Source organism: Bufo gargarizans, chromosome 3, assembly GCF_014858855.1.
Source record: "Bufo gargarizans isolate SCDJY-AF-19 chromosome 3, ASM1485885v1, whole genome shotgun sequence".
Taxonomy (NCBI): Eukaryota; Metazoa; Chordata; class Amphibia; order Anura; family Bufonidae; genus Bufo; species Bufo gargarizans.
The window spans coordinates 581,172,623-581,200,445 of NC_058082.1; the positions used below are offsets into that span (position 1 = coordinate 581,172,623).

A 27,823-nucleotide genomic window follows, 5' to 3' on the forward strand; every position below is an offset into this window, starting at 1 on the left:
GCACGGGTGCCGGAGGGGGGAAATGTTCTATATATGAGGCAAAGGGGTCAATTGAATCATTCTACACAGAATCCCTTGGCCGTGAGCTCCTGTGTGATGCTGCAAAAACATTCTCTACACAAATGCTCTTCTCCATCTTTTTGGTCTATGTAATTATTTTTTTTTGTCTGATACAGAACATGATGTTGCCAAGGTAAAAGACTAATTTCCTGCTACATATTTATACATGGCCTAAATCTGTGGCCACAAAGGTTTGCTGTTACAGTAGGTGTCACATCTAAACATTTCCTAACATGGATCCCAATGACAACCTAGCTGACTAACCAGTATACAACCAAGTTCCTTGGATCCACCAGAGGAAACGTTTATGAGGGTCCGTCTTCCGTTCTACACTTTGTATTTTATGAACGAGATTTATCTGTTTATTAGTGAATGAAAAATATTCTACATTTTTCAAACCAGCGCCTGGATCTGAATACTTTTGTAATTGCATGTAATTAACGATCTAGTATAGCCAGTGAATTATTTAATTAAAAGTGTTTTATGAGATTTTATTACTGATGACCTATCCTCTGAATAGGTCATCAGTATCTGATCAGTGGGGGTCCGACACCCAGGACCCCCGCCGATCAGCTGTTTGAGAAGGCACAGGGGCTCCTTCTCCGCGCCGTACATTATATAGCGGCTGTGCTTGGTATCGCAGCTCAGCTCCATTCACTTCAATGGGGTTGAGCTGCTCCTAGGCCACATGACCGATGGATGACCAAAGCTGTGAGAAGACAACGGCCCTCACAGGAAAACTGGTGCCTTCTCAAACAGCTGATTGGCGAGGGTCTCGGGTGTCGGACTCCCAATGATCAGATACTGATGACCTATCCAGAGGATAGGTCATCAGAATTAAGATCTCGCAAAACCCTACTAAACTATAAAAAAAAGACCCTTGTGATACTTGACTGGCTTCAAAGTCACCATCATAAAGGGTTGTCCTCTGCTGGAACCTCCAGGCTATGAGAACAAGGACCATCAATGTGATCTCCCGCTATGTGAGCAATGCTTTTGTAGGAAAACCAAATTCATCTGACATTATGGTCTACTTTAGATTAATGTCGTGATCTGCCAACTATTTAATGCCCATGTAGAAAACCCAACTGTTTTCCAATGGCATAGGTTGAATGAAACAAGGATGAAGCATGTTGGATTCAAACACGTCAATGCAAAAGGTGGCGCTCTCCTACTGAATAAACATGCACACTTGGCCAAGGAAATTAAGATTATGGGCACAGCAGCTAAATCTGGCCATATGCTTAGAGACACCAGTTGGCCGACAACTGCTGCTCCTGACCCCCTATATATATATATATACAGTGGGGGAAATAATTATTTGACCCCTCACTGATTTTGTAAGTTTGTCCAATGACAAAGAAATGAAAAGTCTCAGAACAGTATCATTTCAATGGTAGGTTTATTGTAACAGTGGCAGATAGCACATCAAAAGGAAAATCGAAAAAATAACTTTAAATAAAAGATAGCAACTGATTTGCATTTCATTGAGTGAAATAAGTATTTGAACCCCTACCAACCATTAAGAGTTCTGGCTCCCACAGAGTGGTTAGACACTTCTACTCAATTAGTCACCCTCATTAAGGACACCTGTCTTAACTAGTCACCTGTATAAAAGACACCTGTCCACAGAATCAATCAATCAAGCAGACTCCAAACTCTCCAACATGGGAAAGACCAAAGAGCTGTCCAAGGATGTCAGAGACAAAATTGTAGACCTGCACAAGGCTGGAATGGGCTACAAAACCATTAGCAAGAAGCTGGGAGAGAAGGTGACAACTGTTGGTGCGATTGTTCGAAAATGGAAGGAGCACAAAATGACCATCAATCGACCTCGCTCTGGGGCTCCACGCAAGATCTCACCTTGTGGGGTGTCAATGGTTCTGAGAAAGGTGAAAAAGCATCCTAGAACTACACGGGAGGAGTTAGTTAATGACCTCAAATTAGCAGGGACCACAGTCACCAAGAAAACCATTGGAAACACATTACACCGCAATGGATTAAAATCCTGCAGGGCTCGCAAGGTCCCCCTGCTCAGGAAGGCACATGTGCAGGCCCGTCTGAAGTTTGCCAATGAACACCTGAATGATTCAGAGAGTGACTGGGAGAAGGTGCTGTGGTCTGATGAGACCAAAATAGAGCTCTTTGGCATTAACTCAACTCGCTGTGTTTGGAGGAAGAAAAATGCTGCCTATGACCCCCAAAACACCGTCCCCACCGTCAAGCATGGGGGTGGAAACATTTTGCTTTGGGGGTGTTTTTCTGCTAAGGGCACAGGACAACTTATTCGCATAAACGGGAAAATGGACGGAGCCATGTATCGTGAAATCCTGAGCGACAACCTCCTTCCCTCTGCCAGGAAACTGAAAATGGGTCGTGGATGGGTGTTCCAGCACGACAATGACCCAAAACATACAGCAAAGGCAACAAAGGAGTGGCTCAAGAAGAAGCACATTAAGGTCATGGAGTGGCCTAGTCAGTCTCCGGACCTTAATCCAATCGAAAACCTATGGAGGGAGCTCAAGCTCAGAGTTGCACAGAGACAGCCTCGAAACCTTAGGGATTTAGAGATGATCTGCAAAGAGGAGTGGACCAACATTCCTCCTAAAATGTGCGCAAACTTGGTCATCAATTACAAGAAACGTTTGACCTCTGTGCTTGCAAACAAGGGTTTTTCCACCAAGTATTAAGTCTTTTTTTGTTAGAGGGTTCAAATACTTATTTCACTCAATGAAATGCAAATCAGTTGCTATCTTTTATTTAAAGTTATTTTTTCGATTTTCCTTTTGATGTGCTATCTGCCACTGTTACAATAAACCTACCATTGAAATGATACTGTTCTGAGACTTTTCATTTCTTTGTCATTGGACAAACTTACAAAATCAGTGAGGGGTCAAATAATTATTTCCCCCACTGTATATATATATATATATATAACAGTGAACTTGGCAGAGCTGTCTCCTTTGACAACAAAAGAACGGGAATTCTAAAATGCTACATCCCCCCCCTTTCGTTCCTGAAATCTGCAGTCAGGGGAGAGTCGATGAGTCCCCATACATGTTACATGGTTGGCCGGACTGGGCAAAATCTGCGGATTCTACCAATACTTGTGTAATGTGTATGGTCACCTTAAAGGGGTTCTGCAGTTTGTTTAAACTTATGATCTATCCTCTAGATAGATCATCAGCATCTGATCGGCGGGGGTCCGACACCAGGGACCCCCACCGATCAGCTGTTTGGAAAGGCAGCGGCGTTGGCAGTAGTGCCGCGGCCTTCTCACTGTTTACTGCTGGCCCACGATTAGTATCAACTGGCCTGGGCGGGGCTAAGCTCTATTCTATACCGCTCAGGCCAGTTGATACAAGTCGTGACGTCACTGGGCCAGCAGTAAACAGTGAGAAGGCCGCGCCGCTGCTGAAGCGCCGCTGCCTTCTCAAACAATTGATCAGCGGGGGTCCCGGGTGTCAGACCCTGGCCAATCAGATGCTGATGATCTATCTAGAGGATAAATAATCAGTTTAAACAAACTGCAGAACCCTTTTAAGGTAAATGCAAAGAGGTATCTCTCAAGACAGAGAACCATCTCACCAGCGCCACCTATTGGAAGTGGCTTGTTGTGAGTCAAGATCCGACTTTCAAACTATATTACCTTGTCAAGAGATTTGACACGGGAATATAACCAAGCCAAAGATTGTTCTCTTTCCTTTGGAGATACCTTTTTGCATATTGCTTCTTAAGGAGCATTGCTAATAAGTCTCCATACCATGGACTACTTCTAGGAAGTCTCCATACAGGACTGGTCTCTTTAAGGAGATTCAGCACCCTGCCTGTTAGTTTGCAGATATGACTATTCACCACAGCATATAGAGAAGCTACCACCGTCATCCCCTCATGCACCCATCAGAGGACCAGCAATAATGCCGCGTGGCTCCACATATGATAACCTCAGACCATATCCCCAAGCTAAAATGTGATGGCCTCCTATTGCTATGCTGCTGGTGGTTGCTAAATATTTAAGCTGTCAGGATGTCAGAGCTGAGCTCCAGGAAACCTCTTAATATTTTTTGGGAAGTGGAAGATAAGCCATTTGCAGAAAGTCTGAAGAGTGCAAAGTTTGCTAAATGCATGCAAATAATTACAGACTGCACATGGACTTGTCAAATGCGTCCAGCATGAGCTGGGTGCATCCAGTCAGCACTGCAAGGCCATTAGCCATCATTTACTTTGATTGAATGTCTTCAAGATAGCTCAGTGTCCTTACCTCATTTATAGGTTATATGCAAATGCATTTAGGGGTGGAAAGCAGCCAACCTGTCACTTTCCAGGAGGTGTCTATGTATAGAAGTGGTCTAGATTCCAGTCTTGTGGTATTGCATATTGGGCACTTTTAGCCAATCTACAATGAGCAGTTACCAGGAGAGACCCATAAAGTAATAGCCATGCAAAAGATACAAGTCATGTCTTTAAAGAGGACCCATTTCCTCTGCCGACATGTCTTGCAATAACAACTCTGGAGCATCTATTCTTATGAATCTATGTTGTGCCATTCCTTTATTAATCCTGCTAGAAGTTATGAATGAATTACTAGAAGTTTGCAATGACGGTCCAGGTGGGTGTTACCAGTTGGGGTGGGAGTGTCCCTTCACAGTTCCTTGGACCCACCAGAGAAAATTATCCTCAGGACCCGACCCCATATCATCAATAAAATCTAAAAGGTTTTGAATCAAAGAAATCGACCCTAGTGGCAAGTGATTAGCTCCAAAGTCAGCTCCAAATGGGATTATATTCCTGGACCTTTGGGGCCCACTATGTTTTTCAAAGATTGGGCCCACCTGAAGATCCTCTGATACTCTGGTGGGCCAGTACGACCCTGGACTGTCAGGAACGCCCCTCCATCCAACTGGACCATTGCAAACTGCTAGCAATTCATTTGTAACTTCTAGTAGGAGGAAATACAGGAATGGCCCAATATAAAGTCATAACAATAGATGCCCCAGAATTATTATTACATGGGGGAAGCAAGAAGTTACCAAAGCAGACATGAGTGAAAATGAGTAGTAGACGTGCAGCTCATAATGATTTTGGCACATCTTATGCCAGCATATATATTTTTTTTTTAATTAGGACTGGTGAAAGAAATGCAAGTCTTTATAGGTTCCCAATCACTCCCTGTCTTGGTCATAGTTTAGAGTGGTTACAAAGAGCACCTCTGGCTCTGCTGGAGGATCTGCCTGTCCTGTATTACAGATAACCCACTGATTTGAATGGGAATGGTGTAATACTCCTTTCCCCCTGTGGTGGCACTGCAGGGAAACTGAACACTTAGGCCTCTTTCACACAGGCGAGATTTCCGCGAGGGTGCAATGCGTGAGGTGAACGCATTGCACCCGCACTGAATCAGGACCCATTCTTTTCTATGGGGCTGTGCACATGAGCGGTGATTTTCACACATCACTGTGTTACGTGAAAATCGCAGCATGTTCTATATTCTGCGTTTTTCACGCAACGCAGGCCCCATAGAAGTGAATGGGGCTGCGTGAAAATCGCATTGTATCCGCAAGCAAGTGCGGATGCGGTGCGATTTTCACGCATGGTTGCTAGAAGCAGATCGGGATGGGGACCCGATCATTATTTTTTTCCCTTATAACATGGTTATAAGGGAAAATAATAGCATTCTTAATACAGAGTAATTAATACAGAGTAAGTAAATTAGGGATAGAGGGGTTAAAAAAAATAAACAAATTTAACTCACCCCATCCACTTGGTTGCGTAGCGGATCTCCTCTTGTTTCTTCAGGACGTGGTTAAAGGACCTTTGATGACGTCACTGTGCTCATCACGTGGTCCATCACACGGTCCTCCATAGCCATGGTGATGGACCAGGTGATGAGCGCAGTGACGTCATCAAAGTTCCTTTACCCACGTCCTGAAGAAAGAAGAGGAGATCCGCTACGCGACCAAGTGGATGGGGTGAGTTAAATTTATTATTTCTAACCCCTTAATGGACATTTTAGTAAGTATTCTGTATGAAGAATGCTATTATTTTCCCTTATAACCATGTTATAAGGGAAAATAATAAAATCTACACAACATCCTAACCCAAACCCGAACTTCATTAAGGAAGTCCGGGTTCGGGTCTGGGAACCAAACATGCCGATTTTTCTCACGCACGTGCAAAACACATTAAAACGCTTTGCACTCGCGCGTGAAAATCGTGCATTTTCCTGCGACGCACCCGCATTCTATCCGGCCCTCACACATCACGTGTGAAAGAGGCCTTACTGCCAGGATTCCCCAAAGATTACAGATGATCACTGGATATTCCAGCAGGTAGACTAAAAGTGGAGAACTCTTATAAAAATCTGTAACACAGGTAAAAGTGAAACTGACAGAGTATATATAAATACTCAGAGAAAGAGGTCTTTAGAAACCATAATTGGACAAATATCTGGTCAACAGTATAGATATATTATTGTTGAGCATTAAAAGGGTTGTCAAACCGAGGAGCTAACAATCCCATGTGGTTAGTTAAAAAAAAATATGAAAAAAAATCTTGCCGTTCCAGCAGTACTGCCCAGTTCCCAGAAAGACTGGAAGTGTCTTAGTCCGTGACTGCTGGGACTGCTGTGACCACATATGGTTGGACGGCATGTTCCGAGCAGTGACGTGCCGCTCTAGTGCATGTAATTGCTGAGGCCGGTGATTGGCATCGGCAAACCTGGGACCAACAGAGACCAGAAGCAGCTGGAAACAGGGATGCAGCATGGGAATGGCAGGACTGGGGACAGGTGCCGAGGGTTTTTTAAAAACTGGGCTCAGATTCCGACCATTGGGGTTGTCGCCTCCTGTGCCAGACAACCTCTTTTAAGAATTTGCTTACCAACTTCATCCTGGATCTCCTCGGCCACTGCAGGTACTTTGTACAGGAGGGAGAAGCTCTGGTTCATTCTCTCATTAATCACACGGAGATGGGTCATCACCTACAGTGGTCACACAGAAGCATAAGGTCACAGCAGGTACATGTAATTGTCACAAGGACCGTGCCAGGCGGTGGCGTGGCAGACCAGAACAATAGAAAACAAGCTGGAAAAAATATATAATCTTTATATCAATCATTAAAGCTTTATATTGAAACATAAGGGGAGACGTATCATCTCCCTGCACCTGGAAAGTGGCTGCGTGTTTGTCACCTTTTTAAACTCCACTTGTGTTTCGGCACCGCCCTCACCATTTTCTGAAACGGGGCGATGGTGGGAGAGTGGGCAGGACTGGAACCGCCTGCCGGATCCGGAAATATTTATACAAACGGAGATCATTTGTTTCCAGATCCGTCTGACAAATGCATTAAAATACTGGATCCGTCTCTCCGGTGTCATCTGGAAAAACGGATCCGGTATTAATTTTTTTCACGTTTTTAAAGGTCTGCGCACGCGCAGACCGGAATACTGGATCCGTCAATGCAGCAATTTCCTGAACACTTGGTACCGGATCCGGAATTAATACATTTTAATGGAAATTAAGGCCGGGTCGGCAAGTCAGCATGCTGCAGTATTTTCTCCGGCCAAATACCGTAAAAGGGAAGGAACAGCGGACATCCTGATGCATACTGAACGGATTGCTTTCCATTCAGAATGCATTAGGATAAAACCGTTTTTTTCCGGTATTGAGCCCCTAGGACGGAACTCAATATCGGAAAACTTTATCGCTAGTGTGGAAGTACCCTGACCTGTTCAGCAGTCATTGTACAGGGAGGGGGCAGTAGATAAGCTGTGACATCGCTTATTGTCAATAGTGGGTCCTGGGTTATATAATCCTGCCCATGATGATAATGAGATGACTGTTGAGAAGTGATCTCTACAGCATAAAAAATACCAACAGTAGGCCATTGTCTTTGACACATGGTGCCTTAAGGGTTGGGACCGTCTGGTCTGTTTTGTCATCTTTAACCTATTTGGGGGAGGGCAGGCTTATAGGAGCTGTAATAACATCTCGGACCTTATTCTTTTATAGCAAAAATACAAGGAACCTAGTCTGCAAAACTTGTAAACTTGAACTTTTAACAGGGTCTTGGTAAATTCATACTGGATGCGTGAAAACACAATGTACATTCTCCCGCTGTGACATGAAAGACAAGAGAAAATCTCACGTTTTACAAGTAGCGGGGTTCCATCGCTTGGACAGTGAGGATCTGGGGAACCGCAGAAATCACCATTCTTGCAACATTAGGTACAGTAGCGTGATCACGGCCAGCAACTTCAGCAGCACAGTTGGTTAGCAGATCTGAATGGCAGGAGAGGCCCACCCCAGTAATTTTACAGCCCTGCTGCTCTCGCTGCGCAATCTGCTAGGAGGCTGGAAGCACGGTCTCCTCGGAATATGCTGAATGGATTAATAGATCTGGCTCTGCAATGGAATCTGAATGCTAACAGGGCACAAGATGCCCAGATTAACAGCTCACACTGTATCCGCAGCCGTTAGATTAATCGGAAAATTGACTGGATAACCAAATCTATCATCATAGGCTTTTCTGTTTTCAGCCACACCACAGTAGTCATCTGTTTCCTGATGCATAAATCTGTCAGCCTCAGATCGATAACACATTAGAGCTACAATGATCTGCTAGGTACATCAGGGGCTTCCGGTTAACTCTTCTACTGACCAGCTGGTCTACAACGCCTGGAAACCTCTTCTCTAGCCAAAATATGGCCTACTGAGTCTCCTGGCTGCTTATAAGCTCTAATGAGAGGTCTTAGGCTCGGTCTACACGACGTCAGTCGCAAAAAATTCATTTGCGTTGCAGTATGTCGCATGTCACAGTGCGACACCATAGACTATCAATATAAAAATTGTTGCGCAAAATTGGTGCAACAAATGTTGCAGTGTAGTTGTGACCTATCTGTCGTCGTGTAGACCTAGCCTTAAAGGGGTCTGGATAGGTCATCAATATGCGACTGACAGGTGTTCAACTCCTGACCACCCACTGAAAAAGTACAGCTGCATACACGCTTAGTGGCCGTGCCCGGTTACTACCGCGCAGCCCCCATTCACTGATGGCAGCCGTTCCTGCAAAACCCAAATTCCATATAGATTCCTAATAGCAGATACTTATTTCAGCTTGGTCTCCTTGCAGTAAGTAGGAACTGAAATACCAGGCATGGTACAGATAAATAAAGATGGTGCTGCATCAGGTACAAGCCAAAAGAGATGCAACACTCCATCGAACGCGGCAGCCCCTTCATTATCATGATCGGTGGGAGTCCATTTGTCAGGTTCAGACCAATCGCATGATGAAGAACAAACCTAGCAATATACATCAATTCCTATAATTGGTAAGGAATCCGGTTAAGAAAAATTACATTTCCAGGGTCCTCTCTCACCTAGGGGTGGACATACCAAAGGGACTGCACATGTGGCTGCTATGAAGACTGTCGAGGAAGGGGTCCATCCCTGGTTGGCCTGATCGTTTATTCTACTGGGTGGTGAGAGCTTGTGTGTGGAGCAGTCTCCATAAGCCCTGTGCTACTTTGCAAACAAGGGTGTGGGGAATCAACCCAAGAATCATGGGAAGTAGATGGGGACTAACGATCATGAAGTCCTCTGGTCTCAGGCGGCTAGCTGTGTGGTGGTGCCAACCCGCACCAGAAGGTGGCTCCTTCTCTCTATGTATGCTTTATGTATGTTTGCTCTCAGTTCAGTTCTTGCATCTTATTTATGAAGCTGAAAGTTTACTTTTATAAATCTATACATGTGAGCAGACCCTAAATCCATCATTATTCGCCTGGATCCACTAACTATCTGAACATGGCAACCGTGTGCCAGGGGTGACTGCACCAAGATCCCCTGTCCAAAAATAAAAAAGGTATTGGACAGGCTGGATTTCAAAGTCCCTGTGGAAAAAACAAGTCCACTCATCCATGCTGTTTATGGAGGAATCAGGCAGGGGGGCGGTGGGCCATCGTAACGTGTGGCTGCCAGACCCTCTCCGCTGTCCACTGGTAAAGGGATTCTCCTAGTCTTTGATACTGTTGACCTATCCTCAGGATAGGTAATCAATATCAGACAAGTAGGGGTCCAATTCTCCACCGATCAGCTGTTTCAGGCACCCGCTGGAGCCAGGAATGATACAGTAGTGCCGTCCAGTTTCCAGTACTTCAGCTCAGCTCCCACTACACAGTGGATTGGACACTGTACATCTGGCTCCATCCACGGTAGTTTCAGGTGCTGATGGCTGCCCAAAACATTTGACCAGTGGGGGTGCTGGGTGTTGGATCCCCACTGTTCTGATATTGATTACCTATCATCCATATCTATGTACCGGAATGCCCCTTCAAAAGGGTTTTCAGAGATTTTTATACTGATGACCTATTCTCTGGTTAGGTCATCAGTAACTGATCACGGGGGTCCAACACCTGGGACCCCCAACGATCAGCTGTTTGAGAAGGCAGCGGCGCTCCTGTGAGTACCGTGGCCTTCTCTCTGCTTTTCCTAGACCGAGTGATGACATGTTCATTTGTCACGTGGCCTAGAAGCAGCTGAGCCCCATTCAAGTCAATGGGGCGGAACCTGATACCAAGCACAGCCGCTATACAATGTACGGCGCTGTGCTTGGTAGACTGCGAGAAGGCAGCGGTCCTCACAGGAGCGCTGGTGCCTTCTTGAAACAGCAGATTCGCAGGAGCCCCGGGTGTCGGACCCTCACCTATCAGATACTGATGATCTATCCAGGGGATAGGTTATCAGTAAAAAATCTCAGAATACCCTTTTAAATTCTTTTGCTTCCTCACTGATGTAAGTAGCACCAGAGGGGTGTGGGCATCTTTAGCTCTGTCCACCATATGAACCAATTAACAGGAATGTGCATAGTAAAGGAGGGAGGATTGGAGTGATGTAAGGATGTACAGACAGTAATAGGTGCCTTCCCAGCATAATACTGTTCGAGAACCAGCAAATTCACACCGTACATGACGTTACCTGAGATCGAATCTGAGCAGCCTTCTTGGGATCTACCATACGGACATGCTCAAAGTGTTTGAGGGTGTGTTGTCTGTCCTTCTGCTCGGCACGTACGTACTTCTTCAGCATATTAAGAACATGGCGGGGCTGTAAGAAAGGACATAATACATATTATGCTGAAGGTGACAGACACTAGACTATTAATTCAGGTCACAATTGGACTTAGGGCAGAAAGTTAAAAATCCTAAATTACATTCAGTTATTATGTCACCAGTATTGTACAGAGAAAAGTCAAGAAAAAAAAAATGCAAAAATACTATAAAGAACAATTATACAAATGAATAGGTAACAGTGATGAATTTTTTTTTTTTTATCACTCAATGTGGATAATATACTAAAAGGCCCAAAGTTCTGGTTCAGATGATTCTGTAGTTTCAAGTAAGCCTATATTTATACAATCCCAGATTTCTCACACAATCTGACTGTCCTTCCTGCATCGCTGAGACACATTCCACATATACCATCTGCACCAGGAAAGAAATATTGCAGCTGTTTAAGTGACCAAAGAATGCAAGGCTAGAAAGTGTTGCAACAGAAGGAATACTCGAGATTAAATTGTAAAGGAGACTTTGAGCAGGGGTGGGGTAGGAGGTGTGGCCAGCATCCTCATGGGTGGGGACTGTGCAGGGTTTAGGTTTAAAACGTACATACTGCATTTACTGGTTTCGGCTTCTCATCTCTAATTGTTAAGATATATACCGGTACATACAAACTCTAGAAATATTGTGTATGGGACACTGAGAAGACATCTGTGGACACCCTTCAAACGAATCAGGCTTCCAGCCTGAAATCCTATTGACTGTAAGAAATCAAATAGCTCCACTCATCCAGTAATCAGCAGTGGCCCTGACAAAAAATAAATAAAAGTGGCCTCATGTTATAGGTGAGTCCAAATGACAGAAGACAGGACAACACAAGTAGGCAGGGCCTGCAGTACTGTAGTGTAGCACAAAATACCGCCCAAGCAGAACCAAATACCTTAGTGCAGTACCAAATACTGCCTCCCTCACCACAGTCTTCAACTTTCTCACCGTCATGAGGACAGCAATACAGTGGAGTTCAGGAGGGCACCTGCGGCTGAAGGCCAGGTGCATAAGTATCTGATGTTCCTAGCATTTATTAATGCTGAGGGCATCAGATGTTCATGTACCCAGCAGGTGGCTGTAAGGAGGGCTTGGGGTGGCCCTCTGGTTATCGGCCCACTGTGAAATTTCCCTCTATGGTATATGGCCAGTATTTAAGGGATAAACATCCAAGAATAATAGTAGAAGGATATTAAAAGCATGAGAACATGTACCGCTCTCCATAAAGTAAAAAAAAAGTAAATAAATATAAAATAATTCATAAACTATTATAAAAAAAAAATTACATCTGTTTCCGATACATATTTCCCATAATCATCTGAACATTTTTTCTGAGGTGAGGAGGAGAGATTTGCAGGAAAGCAGATGAAGAAGCCTCTGCACCCTGCTTTATCTGGTGCCCAAGGTATATTCAGTAACTTCAAACAAACATCGTTACGTTTTTTAATTATGCTAATCTCTGACCCAGTTTAACTTAACTTTCCTTCTCCTTCAATAAATTTGTTTTTTCTTCCACAGTTCTCTCAGTAACTCCTCTGCATTTTATCAGCCATGCGAACGGCTTCTTAGTTAATGCGTCCAGGTGGAACTAAGTAATATAATCATAAGCCTGTGTGACAGCAGGATTATATGGAGGGGTCGTGAATGCACACATCTACCTGTTATGCATGTCTTGTCTGAGGCTGTAGGCTCCCTAAAGGCTATATAACAGCCAACTCTGTTGTCATACCTGTATACAGGAGACAGACATTCGCCAAAGTAACCCTTCAGGTCCCAATACAAAATCTAAAAAGAGGTACCCCACCTACCATGTGCCACTAATAATAATTAGTGTCATCTTAAAGGGGTTGGCCCATGAAAAATATTCTACAGTTTTCACACCAGGAGCTGAATACTTTTGTAATTGCAGGTAATTAAACATCTAGCATAGCTACTGAATTATTCTATAAAATCTATCTGTATAGCGCCACCTGCTGTTGGTCTTTTTCTTATTTCTTTGTCCGGCTCACTGAGAAGGCCGTACATGCTCAGTTTCATCCTTCAACTGCCCCCTTAGCTGTGATAGGGAGAGCATGGACACGCCCCCTGAACTGTGATAGGGAGAGCATGGACACGCCCCCTGAGCTGTGATAGGGAGAGCATGGACACGCCCCCTTTGAGCTGTGATAGAGAGAGAGCTACAGCAGAAAGACATGCCCCCTGAGAAAGGACACTCCCCTTGAGCTGTCAAGCTTGATATAAATCTAGCGGAGCAATGAATGTGGAGATCTCTGGATCCATGTGAGGTACAGGGCTGGTTCTAGCTTTGTTAGAAAGAGCTTGTCATGTACTATATGATCTCCGGTTTTTATTTTTTACATTAATCATGGGATAACCCCTCTAAATGACTGAGGGGACTTTGCTCCCCCCAGGCTCCAGAGCCCTGTTGCAACTGCTACCTCTGCTCCATTTATGGCTATAGTATGGCCATGATGCTCCATTTACAATACAGTCAGGTCCATAATTATTGGGACATCGACACAATTCTAACATTTTTGGCTCTATACACCACCACAATGGATTTGAAATGAAAAACAATATATGCTTTAACTGCAGACGGTCAGCTTTAATTTGAGGGTATTTACATCCAAATCAGGTGAACGGTGCAGGTGTGTTATTCCCTCATTATCCCAATTACAATGAGTAGATAAAAGGTCCAGAGTTCATTTCAAGTGTGCTATTTGCATTTGGAATCTGTTGCTCTCTACTCTCAAGATGAGATCCAAAGAGCTGTCACTATCAGTGAAGCAAGCCATCATTAGGCTGAAAAAACAAAACAAACCCATCAGAGAGATAGCAAAAACATTAGGCGTGGCCAAAACAACAGTTTGGAACATTCTTAAAAAGAAGGAACGCACCGCTGAGCTCAGCAACACCAAAAGACCCGGAAGACCACAGAAAACAACTGTGGTGGATGACCTAAGAATCCTTTCCCTGATGAGGAAAACACCCTTCACAGCAGTTGGCCAGATCAAGAACACTCCTCAGGAGGTAGGTGTATGTGTGTCAAAGTCAACAATCAAGAGAAGACTTCACCAGAGTGAATACAGAGGGTTCACCACAAGATGTAAACCATTGGTGAGCCTCAAAAACAGGAAGGTCAGATTAGAGTTTGCCAAACCACATCTAAAAAAGCCTTCACAGTTCTGGAACAACATCCTATGGACAGATGAGACCAAGATCAACTTGTACCAGAGTGATGAGAAGAGAAGAGTATGGAGAAGGAAAGGAACTGCTCATGACCCTAAGCATACCACCTCATCAGTGAAGCATGGTGGTGGTAGTGTCATGGCGTGGGCATGTATGGCTGCCAATGGAACTGGTTCTCTTGTATTTATTGATGATGTGACTGCTGACAGGATAAATTCTGAAGTGTTTCAGGCAATATTATCTGCTCATATTCAGCCAAATGCTTCAGAACTTATTGGACGGCGCTTCACAGTGCAGATTGACAATGACCCAAAGCATACTGCAAAAGCAACCAAAGAGTTTTTTAAGGCAAAGAAGTGGAATGTTATGCAATGGCCAAGTCAATCACCTGACCTAAATCCGATTGAGCTGCATTTCACTTGCTGAAGACAAAACTGAAGGGAAAATGCCCCAAGAACAAGCAGGAACTGAAGACAGTTGCAGTAGAGGCCTGGCAGAGCATCACCAGGGATGAAACCCAGCGTCTGGTGATGTCTATGCGTTCCAGACTTCAGGCTGTAATTGACTGCAAAGGATTTGCAACCAAGTATTAAAAAGAGAATGTTTGATTTATGAATATTATTCTGTCCCATTACTTTTGGTCCCTTAACAAGTGGGAGGCACATATGCAAACTGTTGTAATTCCTACACCGTTCACCTGATTTGGATATAAATCCCCTCAAATTAAAGCTGACAGTCTGGAGGTAAAGCACATCTTGTTTGTTTCATTTCAAATCCATTGTGGTTGTGTATAGAGCCAAAAATGTTAGAATTGTGTCGATGTCCCAATATTTATGGACCTGACTGTATATTGTAAATATATCATGGATATGTTGTGTAACTACTATGTGAGGTTCATAATTACACCTAAACTGTGGTTTCCGTTTAGCAGTGGATCTGAGAGACAAAAACATCCAACTATTTCTTCTTTCAGATGGGTTGAGGACCATTTTATCCACCTTGAAGACAGGCCATTGATAGATAGCTAAGTCCCAATAAACCCTTTAATACAGTACTGCAGCTAACCCAGCAATAGCTGAGTACAAAGTCTATGCATTAAACACGAGGGATGTACCAAACTGTTCACATCTTACCCTTGGTGGATCAGATTGTAGCGCTGTGATGTAATTCTCCAAGGCAACTCGTCGCCGATCATTCAGTATGGCCTCCACACGCACCATGTGAGTCTCAACCAGCTTCTGCCTTTCGTTGGCTGCCTCTTGTTCCAGTGATTCCACCTTCTCCTGGAAACGCTGCAGAACATTAGAAATCGTACATGAATTAACCACTAGATGGAGCCAAAGGACATGCACCAACCACTGTACTAGACTGCAGTCGCTCACATTCAGGTAGGCACATCCACATAACAGTTATACATTTCAAACCCAATATATGTATGTAGGGCTGGTATTCCGCTCCTTGATCCTCATTAGTATGTATTTTTAACAATTTCTTTTTGGGAGCACACACCTTAGAGGAAATACTGATGACAGCCCCCATATAGTTTTTCAATTTATTTAACTGGATGGGGGGTGTGACTGGGAACCGATTCTGGTGAGGGGGTTTCCAGAACTTGTCATTGCTGCTCGGCTGTCTGTTCTTGAGCGGAGGTGAGCGGGCAACTGAACACGAGTGACAGGCTATAATAGGGAATACTTACCTTCTCTGTTCCTATTTAGCTCCAAGCACTGCCACAAGGTGCAGACGCTGTGGAAGAAGCATTTTGATGGAAACCACAGATTTTCTTATGGAAAAAAAACTATAACGTGACTCATCATTTGCTCTGCCATCTCCATGCTTGTTAGTGAAAGGAGTCCCTAATTCACAACCCTCCTTTGCCCCCCCACCCCTTTGCTAATACTGTACTGCTAATGATCACGGGAAGGCTTAATGGAAATCTTATGCGTATAGTCGTTTAGGTTCATTACTGATATGCGAGTCTATGAACAGCACAGGCAGCGCACTGAATGTAGGCAGGCTATTATAGCTAAATGATAAACTACATGGAAGATATTCTATATTGGACTGCAGTAATTAGGTTACATTGCCGTGTTGGCACTTTGCGATAAATAAGTGGGTTTGGGTTGCAGTTTCGGCACTCTGTCTGTAACAGGTTCACCATCACTGCTATAGACTATATTAATTTATTATAATTTTTTTTTTTAAGTTTTCCCACCTGATATTAAAATGACTGATAGTTTGCGAATCCAAGTGTATTCACAAGCCAAACTCAATCTCCACCAACCGATACCACTCTTGAAACTCCTTTCAGCTGCTCCTGAAATCTCACACTGCTCAGTACAAGCTGCAGCCCGTCATTTAGGCTGTAGGTGGGTAGAGATTGCATTTAGCCGGACTCATAAAATCCTAATTTTAATATCGGTTTTAAGACTAATTGCACAGCCATTCTGACATGGATTTTCAAAGTAAGTATGCCAGCCTTATCAGGTCTGACAGATCTATAAAATAATGCAGTCTGCTTCTCTGGTGACAGTCACATATTTAATTTACCTAATTTTCCGCTCAATAAGAGTCCATTCACACGTCCGAAGTGCATTGCGGATCCGCAATACACCCGGTCAGCACCCCCATAGAACTGCCTAGTCTTGTCCGCAATTGCAGACAAGAATAGGACATGCTCTATGTTTTTCCGGAGCTGCGGACAAGAAGATTGGGGCCGCGCTCATGAAATGGGCATACGGAGAGCACATAGTCCCGCATTCATTCAGTCCCCATAGAGAATGAATGGGTCCGCACAATTGTGGAACGGGTGTTGTCCACACTTGCGGACGTGTGAATGGAGCCTTAGACGCCCTTTTCCCCCCCAAAAGTGGAGAAAAATGGTAGTGCGTCTTATAAAGCGAATACTAGTAAGCGCCTACATTATGGAAGGCTTAGGAGGCATCGGGAGCGGTGACTGTAGAGTTTTGTGTACTCATCGCTCCCTGGTCTTCCTCTGGGCACTGCGCTGCACTATCCTGACTGCGTACAGAGCCAGGAAGTAGTGTGTACACCATGACCTCACGTTGTACTCTGTCAGAAGAGTGTTGGCCCGGAGAAGACCAGAGAGCGGTGAGTGCAGGAGAGACCGCCGTATCTGCAGAATGGCGGCACAGCAGCAGAGGTAAGTAAATTCATTTAATCTCTGATAGGAAGATCTAATCTGAAGTCTGATGAAGACTAGGGATCTAATTTGGGGCTGTGATGAAGACTGGGGGGTCTGTTCTGACCCGAGGGTCTGGGCTGTCATCAGTATTGTCTCATGAAAAATAATTTTCCTTATTTTCTACCTCTAAAACCTAGGGGCGTCTTATCGTCAGGTGCGACATTTCAACCAACATTAATGTTTTTGCCTTGAGCTGTATTATCGATATGGAGTCGTACGGATACATAAAAGGCATACATGACGGCTATGGCGTATACTGTAACCCAGTGTGACACCGCTGCATATATTATCGCTACAAAATAAATGAACTTCTATATGGCAACTAACACTTTCCATGAAGTCAAGGTATTGAGCGACTGTAAATCTATCCCAGCTTGAAATCACTTGTGCGGTTGATTGGCGATACACCGCACGCTACATTTATTTCTGTGCATTTGACAACTCTCCTTTGACCCTAGAATAATTCCTGCATGGAAGAAATTGATTTCCTTTGCGATTGGCATTGGAATACATTTTACTATTATGCTTATTTCAGCAAGTTTGTAATTTCCATAGGTGGTGGCTGAAATTACCTAAATGTAGCAATTAATGATGTAAAGCCCAAGAGCCCCATCAGTGTATGCGGCATCCATCATGACCGCCACCAGCCAATTACTATGACAGATGAGGCGATGGAGAAAAGTACAGGCGACCATCAGGCCTATTGTTTGTCAGTAGTCAATATGGACTATATGCCTGGACTGACTGTGATTTACCATCCTCTAGGTCATTAATATGAGATTGGTGGGGGTTAGACTCCAGGCAACCCCACTCATCAGCTGTTTAAGAAAGCTGCCGCACTTACTAGAGCTCTGGTGAGCGCTGTGGCCTCCTCGCAGCTTGACAAGCACATCGCCGTCTATTGGATAGTGGCTGTGCGTGGTATTGCAGTTTAGCCCCATTCACTTGGGAATGGGACTGAGCTGCCCCTTTGCCACGTGCCGATAAATGTGACAACACATGGTCTAGGAAGTGGCCTAAGCGCTCACTTCGCGCAGCAGCTACTTCGTGCAGCTGATCGGCAGGAGTGTCAGAAGGTGGACTCAGCGGATCTCATATTGATGACCTATCCTGAGAACAGGCTATCAATATGAAAATCCTGGAAACCCCCTCTAATGGAAATGTTGTCGGCTACTTCTGAATGACCCCGCAGTGCCCTCTAGCGGAGCACCCACAATGTTGACAAAAAGGTGACAGCCAAAGACAGCCGCAATGTAGAGTTCCCATCACGTCTCACTCATTGTTCCCATAGGTGGCTGCCATAGTTCCCCCACAGTACCCCTACAAATGGCTGCCACAGCGACCCTATAACAGTAAGAACTTCAATGCTCTCCCATGTGTACAGATGATGGTTACCACCACCTGAAGTGCAGTGGGGTCGATTGTCCGCTTGGTGGGTCTATTTATGTGGAAGAATAACACAAAAAATTGGGGAACTTTCATATACCAAGGTGAAGAACGCAAAAACCATGGGGCTCCCAAGACATGATGGGACATCATTATTAAATGAGGGACCAACTAGTAGTCTAGAAATTCTGATAATCTTACATCTGTCAGGTGCCATAAATGACAAATTAAATTAATTTACTTTGGGAAGAAGGGTTCTTGAGGATTCAAGTGGCCTCATGCAGACTTAGGATCCGGCAGGGAACAGCCTGTCGAATCTTCCAGCATTACAGAAGCCTAAAATGTCTCCATCTGGCCCCTTTAACTATAATGGGGACCGGCAGAGATCCGTCCGCAACACGCAAGGACCCTGTGTGATCCTAAGTGCTAGTGTGAAACTAATGGGGACCGGTGGAGATCCCGCTGCAACCCGCAGGGACCCTGTGTGATCCTAAGTGCTAGTGTGAAACTAATAGGGACCAGTGGAGATCCCGCTGCAACCCGCAGGGACCCTGTGTGATCCTAAGTGCTAGTGTGAAACTAATGGGGACCGGTGGAGATCCCGCTGCAACCTGCAGGGACCATGTGTGATCCTAAGATCCTAAGTGCTAGTGTGAAACTGATGGGGACCGGTGGAGATCCCGCTGCAACCCGCAGGGACCCTGTGTAATCCTGAGTGCTAGTGTGAAACTAATAGGGACCAGTGGAGATCCCGCTGCAACCCGCAGGGACCCTGTGTGATCCTAAGTGCTAGTGTGAAACTAATGGGGACCGGTGGAGATCCCGCTGCAACCTGCAGGGACCATGTGTGATCCTAAGATCCTAAGTGCTAGTGTGAAACTGATGGGGACCAGTGGAGATCCCGCTGCAACCTGCAGGGACCCTGTGTAATCCTGAGTGCTAGTGTGAAACTAATAGGGACAAGTGGAGATCCCGCTGCAACCTGCAAGGACCCTGTGTGATCCTAAGTGCTAGTGTGAAACAAGCCTTCGTTAACACTTTGGGGGTGTAAAGCAAGTGCAAAGGTACCCTCTAGGTCAACTCTATAGGGGGAATTCATCATGAGGAGAATTTTTGAAGTCTGCTTTGGTGGAATTTGGGCCAAATGTGGTAACACTTCTATCTTGATAAATCACTTCCTTTACTAGATTAAGATGTCGAATTTTTGAATCGTTTTACACCGTTCACTCCAGTTTTAAATGTAAAACATCTAAAAAATTTTACGCAACTGAGCCCAAAAAGGTCTCAAAACTGTATTTTAAGACTTATTGATGCCAGAATTCTGGAGTGCAGGGAATGTTAACTTCACCCCAATGAGCAGATGCTCTAATTTAAAGCGCACCAATCAGTAGGATCAACACTATTAAACCAAGCATACCACCTGGTACGGTTGATTGAAACGATAACCGTCTTGTAAAAATCGGCTGTAGTGTTCCTGAGAAAAAAATACTTATGCTTTTTCCAAAAAAAAAAAGGTTCAGCACACATTTGCAAAAAAAAAATAAAAAAAAAATAAAAAAGGTATTTTTTCTTGGGAAAGCTGCAACCGTCTTTCACAAGACCGGCATCGTTGACCTCAGCAGGTGCAACCCTACAATGTTGCATAGCTGGTTTAATGGGGTCAATCCTGCTGACATGTGCTCTTTAACGGACTTTAGTTCATAAACCAAGTGTCCTAGGATGTTCATTACCTCTATCACCGCCTTCTTGTCAGCTTTTGGAAGATTTTTTGCTTGACGTTCGGCCTCCTCCCATTCCTTCATGACCTGCACAGACAAAAAACACTATGAATGGGACACCACATTGGAACCGATAGTGAATTACTCAAAATGCATAAAAGAATCCCAGCAGCATTGACTAACAAGGCTTAAAGGGTTTGTCTCGTGAACACGTATGAACTGTAAGCCAGAATGGAGATCCGCTCTGTACAAGTGGCTCCTGGTCTGGTGGACTCAAGCCATCCTTGTATTACATGTTACTCATCTGAATTACCACATAATTCCCATGGAGCAACTGAGGGTTCATCGGCAAAAGCAGTTGCTTACCAGGAGGGTGCAGAGAACAGGACCCTGTGCGATCAGTTGATTGTCCAAAAAAGGGGGTTGTCCTCTGATGGAACAAAACCTTTATTATGTCTCAGGAGGCATCTGCATTGTCTCTTCCTCTTTGCCCTCCAATACTAATTTATGCAAGAAATACGTCTAAGAAAAGTGGTTTGCTTCAGAAGAAAGTTTCACCCATAGTTCATTCTGCAATGGAGGCCAGACTAGGTATACCGCCAAAACCCAACCAAAGACGCAGGAAGAACAAAGATGATGGACTCTTGTCTTTGAATCACATTCATGTGGAAGGTGTTTATTTCCTCCAATCACATTGCTTATGAAGTATAATTAACCTGTATAGAGCTGGGATCATTACTATGTTGGCTTAAGGGGGATGTCTGCATCTAAGTCACCCTGCTGGAGAAATGTAGTATTACATGGTGTCCATTCAGATGAATGGGTCATGTCATAGATGGTTGCAACAAGTTTCACAAAAATTCACTAAAAGTTGGAAAATTGGCACTGGTTAATCGTACCAAATATAATACCAAAATTCAACAAGTGGCAAAAAAATATATTTCCCAGGCGAACTTAAGTTTCTCCCTCTCTTTCTCCCTCTCCTGTACAAGTAGTTCTAAAACAGTTTTTGGAAAAGGTCCTTTAGAAGACAACTATGACCAACGGATCTGTAGGCAATGGAGACCCAAGCTATGTTACAACCTTAATTTAAAGGCTATGGCCACTTTTTTTTATTGCATGTTCCTTTACAACTAATTGATTTACAATGGGTTATATTTATATTTTCCTCAGTTTGTCTTCTACAACTTGTATGCGATATCCTGCAATGTAAACTGCTTGATGCTGTTCTCTCCTCATTCTGACGGCTCTGTCTGTAGCCCTTCTCTCTGCTCTACTGAGCTCAAATCTAGGCAAAAAATTGAAAACGGCGTACATCATCATACAGTATTTGAGCTTAAGGCCTATTGTACACGACTGTAGGTGTCCCGTGCTGCGGACCGCATATGCAGATCCGAAATACACGGGAGCCGTTCCTTTCAATGGGTCCGCAAATCCGTAATGGTGCAGGAACGGAAGCACGGAACTGAACCCTATGGAAGCACTACAGAGTGCTTCCGTGGGGTTTCGTCCCGTACTTCTGTTCCGCAAAAAGATAGAACATGTCCTATCTTTTTGCGGAACGGTCGGATCGCGGACCCATTAAAGCGAATGGGTCCGCGATCGGCTGCACCACGGTTGATGTCCGTGCATTGTGGCCCGCAGCACTGGCCACGGGGCGCACACGCTCGTGTGCAGGAGGCCTAAGGGCCTTGTACACAGGTCAAGGTGCACACAGATCTCAGAGGGCCCCAGAGCAAAACTCAGTATGCACCCCTCCCCCCAACACTTGTTCTACTCCCAGCAACACAGAATGCAAAGCCAACCCTTCAGATTTCTGATGAACTGACAATTTATTTAACCAAGTAGAAGCCATTTTTAAAGAAAAAAATGTAATTAAAACAAGCAGTCACTTTCTACTTCGCCCACATTATAAAACTGTTGAAAAAAGTGGAAACGGTGCTTGATAAATAAGGTGCTCATTGTGATCACTATTTTTCTCAATGTATTTACACCAGACAAGTGACATAAGTACATTAATAAATCTCCCCCATGCACATCTATGTCTCCTGCTTCCCCTCATATAGTACATAAAACTGGCTACCTGCAGCCACCACTAGGGGGAGCTCAGAGAATAGGAATTTGTACAGTTACCACTGCCATTAATGGAAGCTGTAAATAATTTATTTGCAATGAGCTCTCCCTAGTGGTGGTGGCTGTAAAATGCAGGGAATCTATGTCGAGAACAAGAGAAGCAGTTCAGCACTGGGTTCCCTGTCAACTCCAATCATCTATAGCAGTTGTGAGGTCTGTCTCCATGGTAGGTATGCCACTGCACAAGTGCCAAAGATGTAGAACGAATGTTCCTATAAAGGTTTGCTTGCCTGATCAATGCCACATGTAAATATGCTCCCAATCACCCAACAAATTAGCAATTGCTTGTTTTTCGGATACTCCCATCTTTCACAAGCCATTAGGCTGAGGCTATACGGTGATCTTGGCCGACACATGATCACAGATCTCTGTGTAGCAGTGCAGTGAATTCCGGGGTTCACTACGACCCATTCAGTTCAAATACTGCACTGCTACACAGCAATCTTTGGTCGTGTGACGCGTGTCACGGCCAAGATTGTCGTGTTGCCCCAGCCTTAAACATCCTCTTTGTGATGCCGACAATAATAGAACTGCATGCGCCCGAATAATTGCCAATGATCATTTATGGACATACAGTGCCAATGACTGCTCCATTGATCGGCTATGTCATCAATCGGCGTCCATTTTGGACAAAACTGCTTGTAGAAAAGGACCCATAGTTTAGCTTCATGAGAGGTCGGAGAGAGTCTACAGACTGAGGTGTCATCTCATCTGATGGACACAGAATGGCATTGAGCAGTTTGCACTGTAGTGTATGCACATGCAAGCTGCAGAAGACATTTTAAAAAGTACATATACAGCAAAAAAATGTATTCAAAAGGTGTCCATAGCCTTTAAAGTGAAACTGTCAGGTTTTCATCAAAAAATCTATTTTAGCACGTTACTGCTGCTGCAGCATTATGCATAAATATTTCGTTTCTTCACATACAACATGTTTTCTTTGAGCTTTTCCCTTAGTTGCTGCTGTTTTGAACCCTACAATATGAGGATCTTCTGAAGGATGGCTCCTCTGTCAGCTCTCTGAGGCTAAATCTGCCTTCCCTCACTTCCCATACATTCTTGCTGTAGCCAGGAGCTTGCTGCCAGCCAATCAGATTGGATTACTGAGAGACACGCCTCCTCACTCTAAAGCCTAATGCAGGCATGCAGTGTGAAGGACCGCCTCTCTGTCTTCTGTTTACACTAAAGGGAAGACAGATAAGCCATAGCAAGGGACCAGTGGAAAGGGACATGGGGACATTAATTACCTTATATGAACAGCTTCCATTACAGCTCTTCTGGCAATCATTGACAGACTAACTCAGGTATACATGCCTAGCTCTATTAAACTAGCAAAAATAAATAAAAAAATATGACAGTTACACTTTAAAAGGTTTGTCTAGTTTCTTATAAGTGATGAAAAGACCAGCACTATCTGATTGCGGGGGATCCAACATCTCACACCCTTGACGATCAGCTGTTTCAGTGTAACTCCAGCCTGGAAGTCGGTGCCAGAAATATACAGCTCTGTCTGTTCTGTAGTGGATGGAGCTGGTATCTGTGGTGCTGCCTCCATTTCAATGGAAGCGGCGCTGCAGTAACCAGTTCTGTCCAATACATTGTGGACGAAGCAGTGCAGATCTGGTGCCTGAGCTAAACTGGAACAGCAGTTCAGCACTGGTGCGGAGTGTCGAATCCCCGCTGATCAGCTATTGATGGGCAATCCTTAGGATAGGCCATTACCTGCAAAAAGCTAGACAGCCAATTTAAGCCCAAAGCAAAAATGGAGGGAATAGGAGGAGGCAGACTTCTAGGTTACTTTTTCATTTGTGAAAATAGCACACGAGAGGTAACAGATTTAAAAATTATACATGGAATAAAGCTAGGTTTGCAGCCCACCCTCTCAAGAACAAACACTGCGGCTTAATCAAGCCAATCCTACAGCACGTTACACGGGGCCTCGGTTATTTATGAAGTAGGACGCGGTGTTCCTGAGACAGTGTTATTTACCCCGTGGTTATTTATTAAAGCTGCTGATTTATAAATAGGTCAAGAAGTGCATTTATCTGCTGTTCCCACCACTAGAGTCTACAAAATAAGGATATGTACCTTCCAGAGAAATACTGAGGCTGGGAAAGCTGTACTGGCCGGCCGGCCCTCCACATGTGCCTACTGAGGTCTATGTCCTCCATATTTCTATTTATTGTGGTTTTTGGTTGTTCAGTCCCTTTTTTTTTTTTTTCTTAATTGAACTAAAATAACGTAGCAGGAAAATTAGTTTTTCCCCGCATTAGATGATGGGCCTGCAACAGTACAAGCTCTGGGTGTAGATCAGGGATCAGCAACCTCCGGAACTCCAGCTGTTCTGAAACTACAACTCCCAGAATCCTCCTTTCACTTCCATGGGAGTTACAAGAACAGCCAAGAAAGTTTGCATGCTGGGAGTGGTAGTTTTACAAGCAGCTGGAGTGCCGAAGGTTGCTGATCCCTGGTGTAGATACTGATCTAGCAGGTAATACAGGGGGATCTCAGCTCTGAAGTCTGCAGAATACACTGGTGAAACCAAAAGCATTCCCTTAGGCTTCTTTCACACATGCATTAAAACTATCTAGCAGGCTGTTCAGGCAGAGGAACGGCCTGCTGGAGTTGATCATATCTGGCTTATTTATTTTACGCACTTATATAGCGCTGCTATATTCCGCAGCGCTTTAAAGACATAACATAGGGCTGTCCCAAATGGGGCTCACAATCTAGGTTCCCTATCAGTATGTCTTTGGAGTGTGGGAGAAAACCGGAGGAAACACAGGCAAACACAGGGAAAACATACAAACTCCATGCAGATGTAGTCCTTGGTCGGATTCAAACCCAAGACCCCAGTGCTGCAAGGCACCAGTGCTAACCACTGAGCCACCATGCTGCCCTTAGCCGGATAAGGCCACAGAACTGCCAGACCCCACTGACTTTGGACCCGGTCTGTTTACGGCATTAGTGCTGGGAGTCAGGACAGACAATAACGGTGTTTGCACTAGTTTTTAGTCCAGCAGAATCCTGTCACTTATGCCGGAAACCGGTTGGATCCCATTACAGTCAATGGGGCTCCGGTGGTGAACGGCAGGAGCTGGCTATGGAAGATACACTGAACTCCAGCAGGCTGTTCCTCTGCCCATATACAGTAAAGCTAGCCTAAGAGCGCTGTTATAGGAAACCATTCCTGCGGTGGTGGAAATGTTCAGAGGATGTGCGAGATGTCAAATTCCCTATGTTTGAATGGATAGATAAATAGATCGACAGATAACCATACAAATTCCACGGCACTTCCCAAAATTGTGAATTAAACGTAGTGTTCTTTAATCACCAATGTGACATTTCAATCCTCTTACTGGGACTTTTCTCAAGCAGTAAGAGAACTCAAAGTTGTGTTGGTGACTAAAGAACCCAATTCTGGGAGTGCCGTGGAATTTGTATGGTTATTTATAGGGAGGAGCGAATCGACTTCGGATGAAACATGCAAAGTCTATTCGCATAAAACTCTGATGAGCCGAAGTGATTGCTTAGCGAATTCGCGCAAGACTTCACGTAATAACTTCATAAATTAATTTGTACTGTAAAAAAACATTTCCCGAACTCGGGTTTGGTTCCAAGGTACCACTTGGAACCGAACCAGAGTTCGGAAAATGTTTTTTTACAGTACAAATTAATTTATGATAATAGATATGCAATTCGTATGTTCTCCCTGTGTCTGTGTGGGTTTTCTCCGGTTTCCTCTCACACCACAAAGACATACTGATAGGGACCTTAGATTATGACCCGCATTGGGGACAGGGTGATGATAATGTCTGTAAAGCGCTGCGGAATAGGTCAGCGCTATATAAATGGGTATAATAAATAAATATGAGATAGACAGATAAGAGACAGAAAATAGATACATAAAGAGACAGACAGACACGCGGACGGATAGACAGATAGATGACGGTAGTGTCGCATAGCTACCTCGGACATTCTCTCCCGGTGTTTGCCTTCAAGGCGCTCCTTGGCTTTCTGGAATCGATCGTGCTCATTCTCATCATTCGGGTTTTCTAGGTACTTGTCGACAGCATCAGGGGTGCTAGCAGCGGTGGTGGGAACTAGATGTCCATGTTAGGGGGAAGAGAAAGGAACAGTCAGTAGAAATACACAAAAAAAAGACACCCGCAAATGTCAGCCTTTCTGATCATCTGCTCTCAGACTGGGTTAGAAAATTTGCTCAAGCGGTTAATAAGAATTCAGTAAGAAGAGGGTTAATATGGAAAAAACCCAAAAACTGTTAAAACACGATGGGAAAAGAAGTTATACAGGATCACTATAGATATCTAGTTATAGTGACGAGCATTTCCACGGTCATCCTCTCGTGTGGTACTGTTACTCTGCCGTCTCCTGACAGGTCTCCTTCAGTAACTGCTTACACTACAATAATTCCTTTACTATTCCTCTGAGAAATTTATGAAGAAATTAGCAACTGTGTATTACTACTCCTCTTGCCAAAGGGGTGTGTCCTGACACAGTCTAACACTGTCCAATCAGTGATGACCACATCAAAGTGGGTAGAGGGGGTGGTACGTGGGCAGAATGTGCACAGTAAAATCACAGGATAGGGAGAGTGCACACAGGAATGTCACAATATTGGCATAGTGCACACAGTGGCGTCACAGTACAGAGATAGTAGAGACAGTGATGTCACAGTACAGGAATTATCTACTCAGTGATGTTACGATGTCACAGCAGAAGAAAAATGCAAAAAAATAAATAAAAATGCTGCGCAAAATGGAGAGCACAAGCAGAAGAAGTAACCTTGAGGCTTCGCAGTAAAACGTAGATTGGGGTCATATTACATTTTACATGGCACCTTATTTGCATTTTATCACCAATTGCACCTTACATCTGAGTGGAGATGGGCCCCATAGCTGTTGCCATGTCTGCTACCCTGGTAGTTACACCCATGCACACATATTACAGGGGGAGTCAGAAGTCTCAGGACACCCTTCTCAGAAACAAAAGGGAAAATTGGTGGCTCAGTGGTTA

At 44.3% G+C, this 27,823-nt stretch overlaps 1 protein-coding gene across 1 annotated transcript in view; it reads right to left on the bottom strand.

The window, feature by feature from the left end:
• Positions 1–27,823, bottom strand: part of LOC122930768 (amyloid beta precursor protein) — a 191,164-nt gene that overhangs the window by 41,500 nt on the left and 121,841 nt on the right. The window contains 5 exon segments of the mRNA XM_044284351.1: positions 6,940–7,039; positions 11,031–11,159; positions 15,478–15,636; positions 20,666–20,740; positions 26,756–26,889. Of these exon segments, the coding sequence (XP_044140286.1) occupies positions 6,940–7,039; positions 11,031–11,159; positions 15,478–15,636; positions 20,666–20,740; positions 26,756–26,889 (597 nt within the window).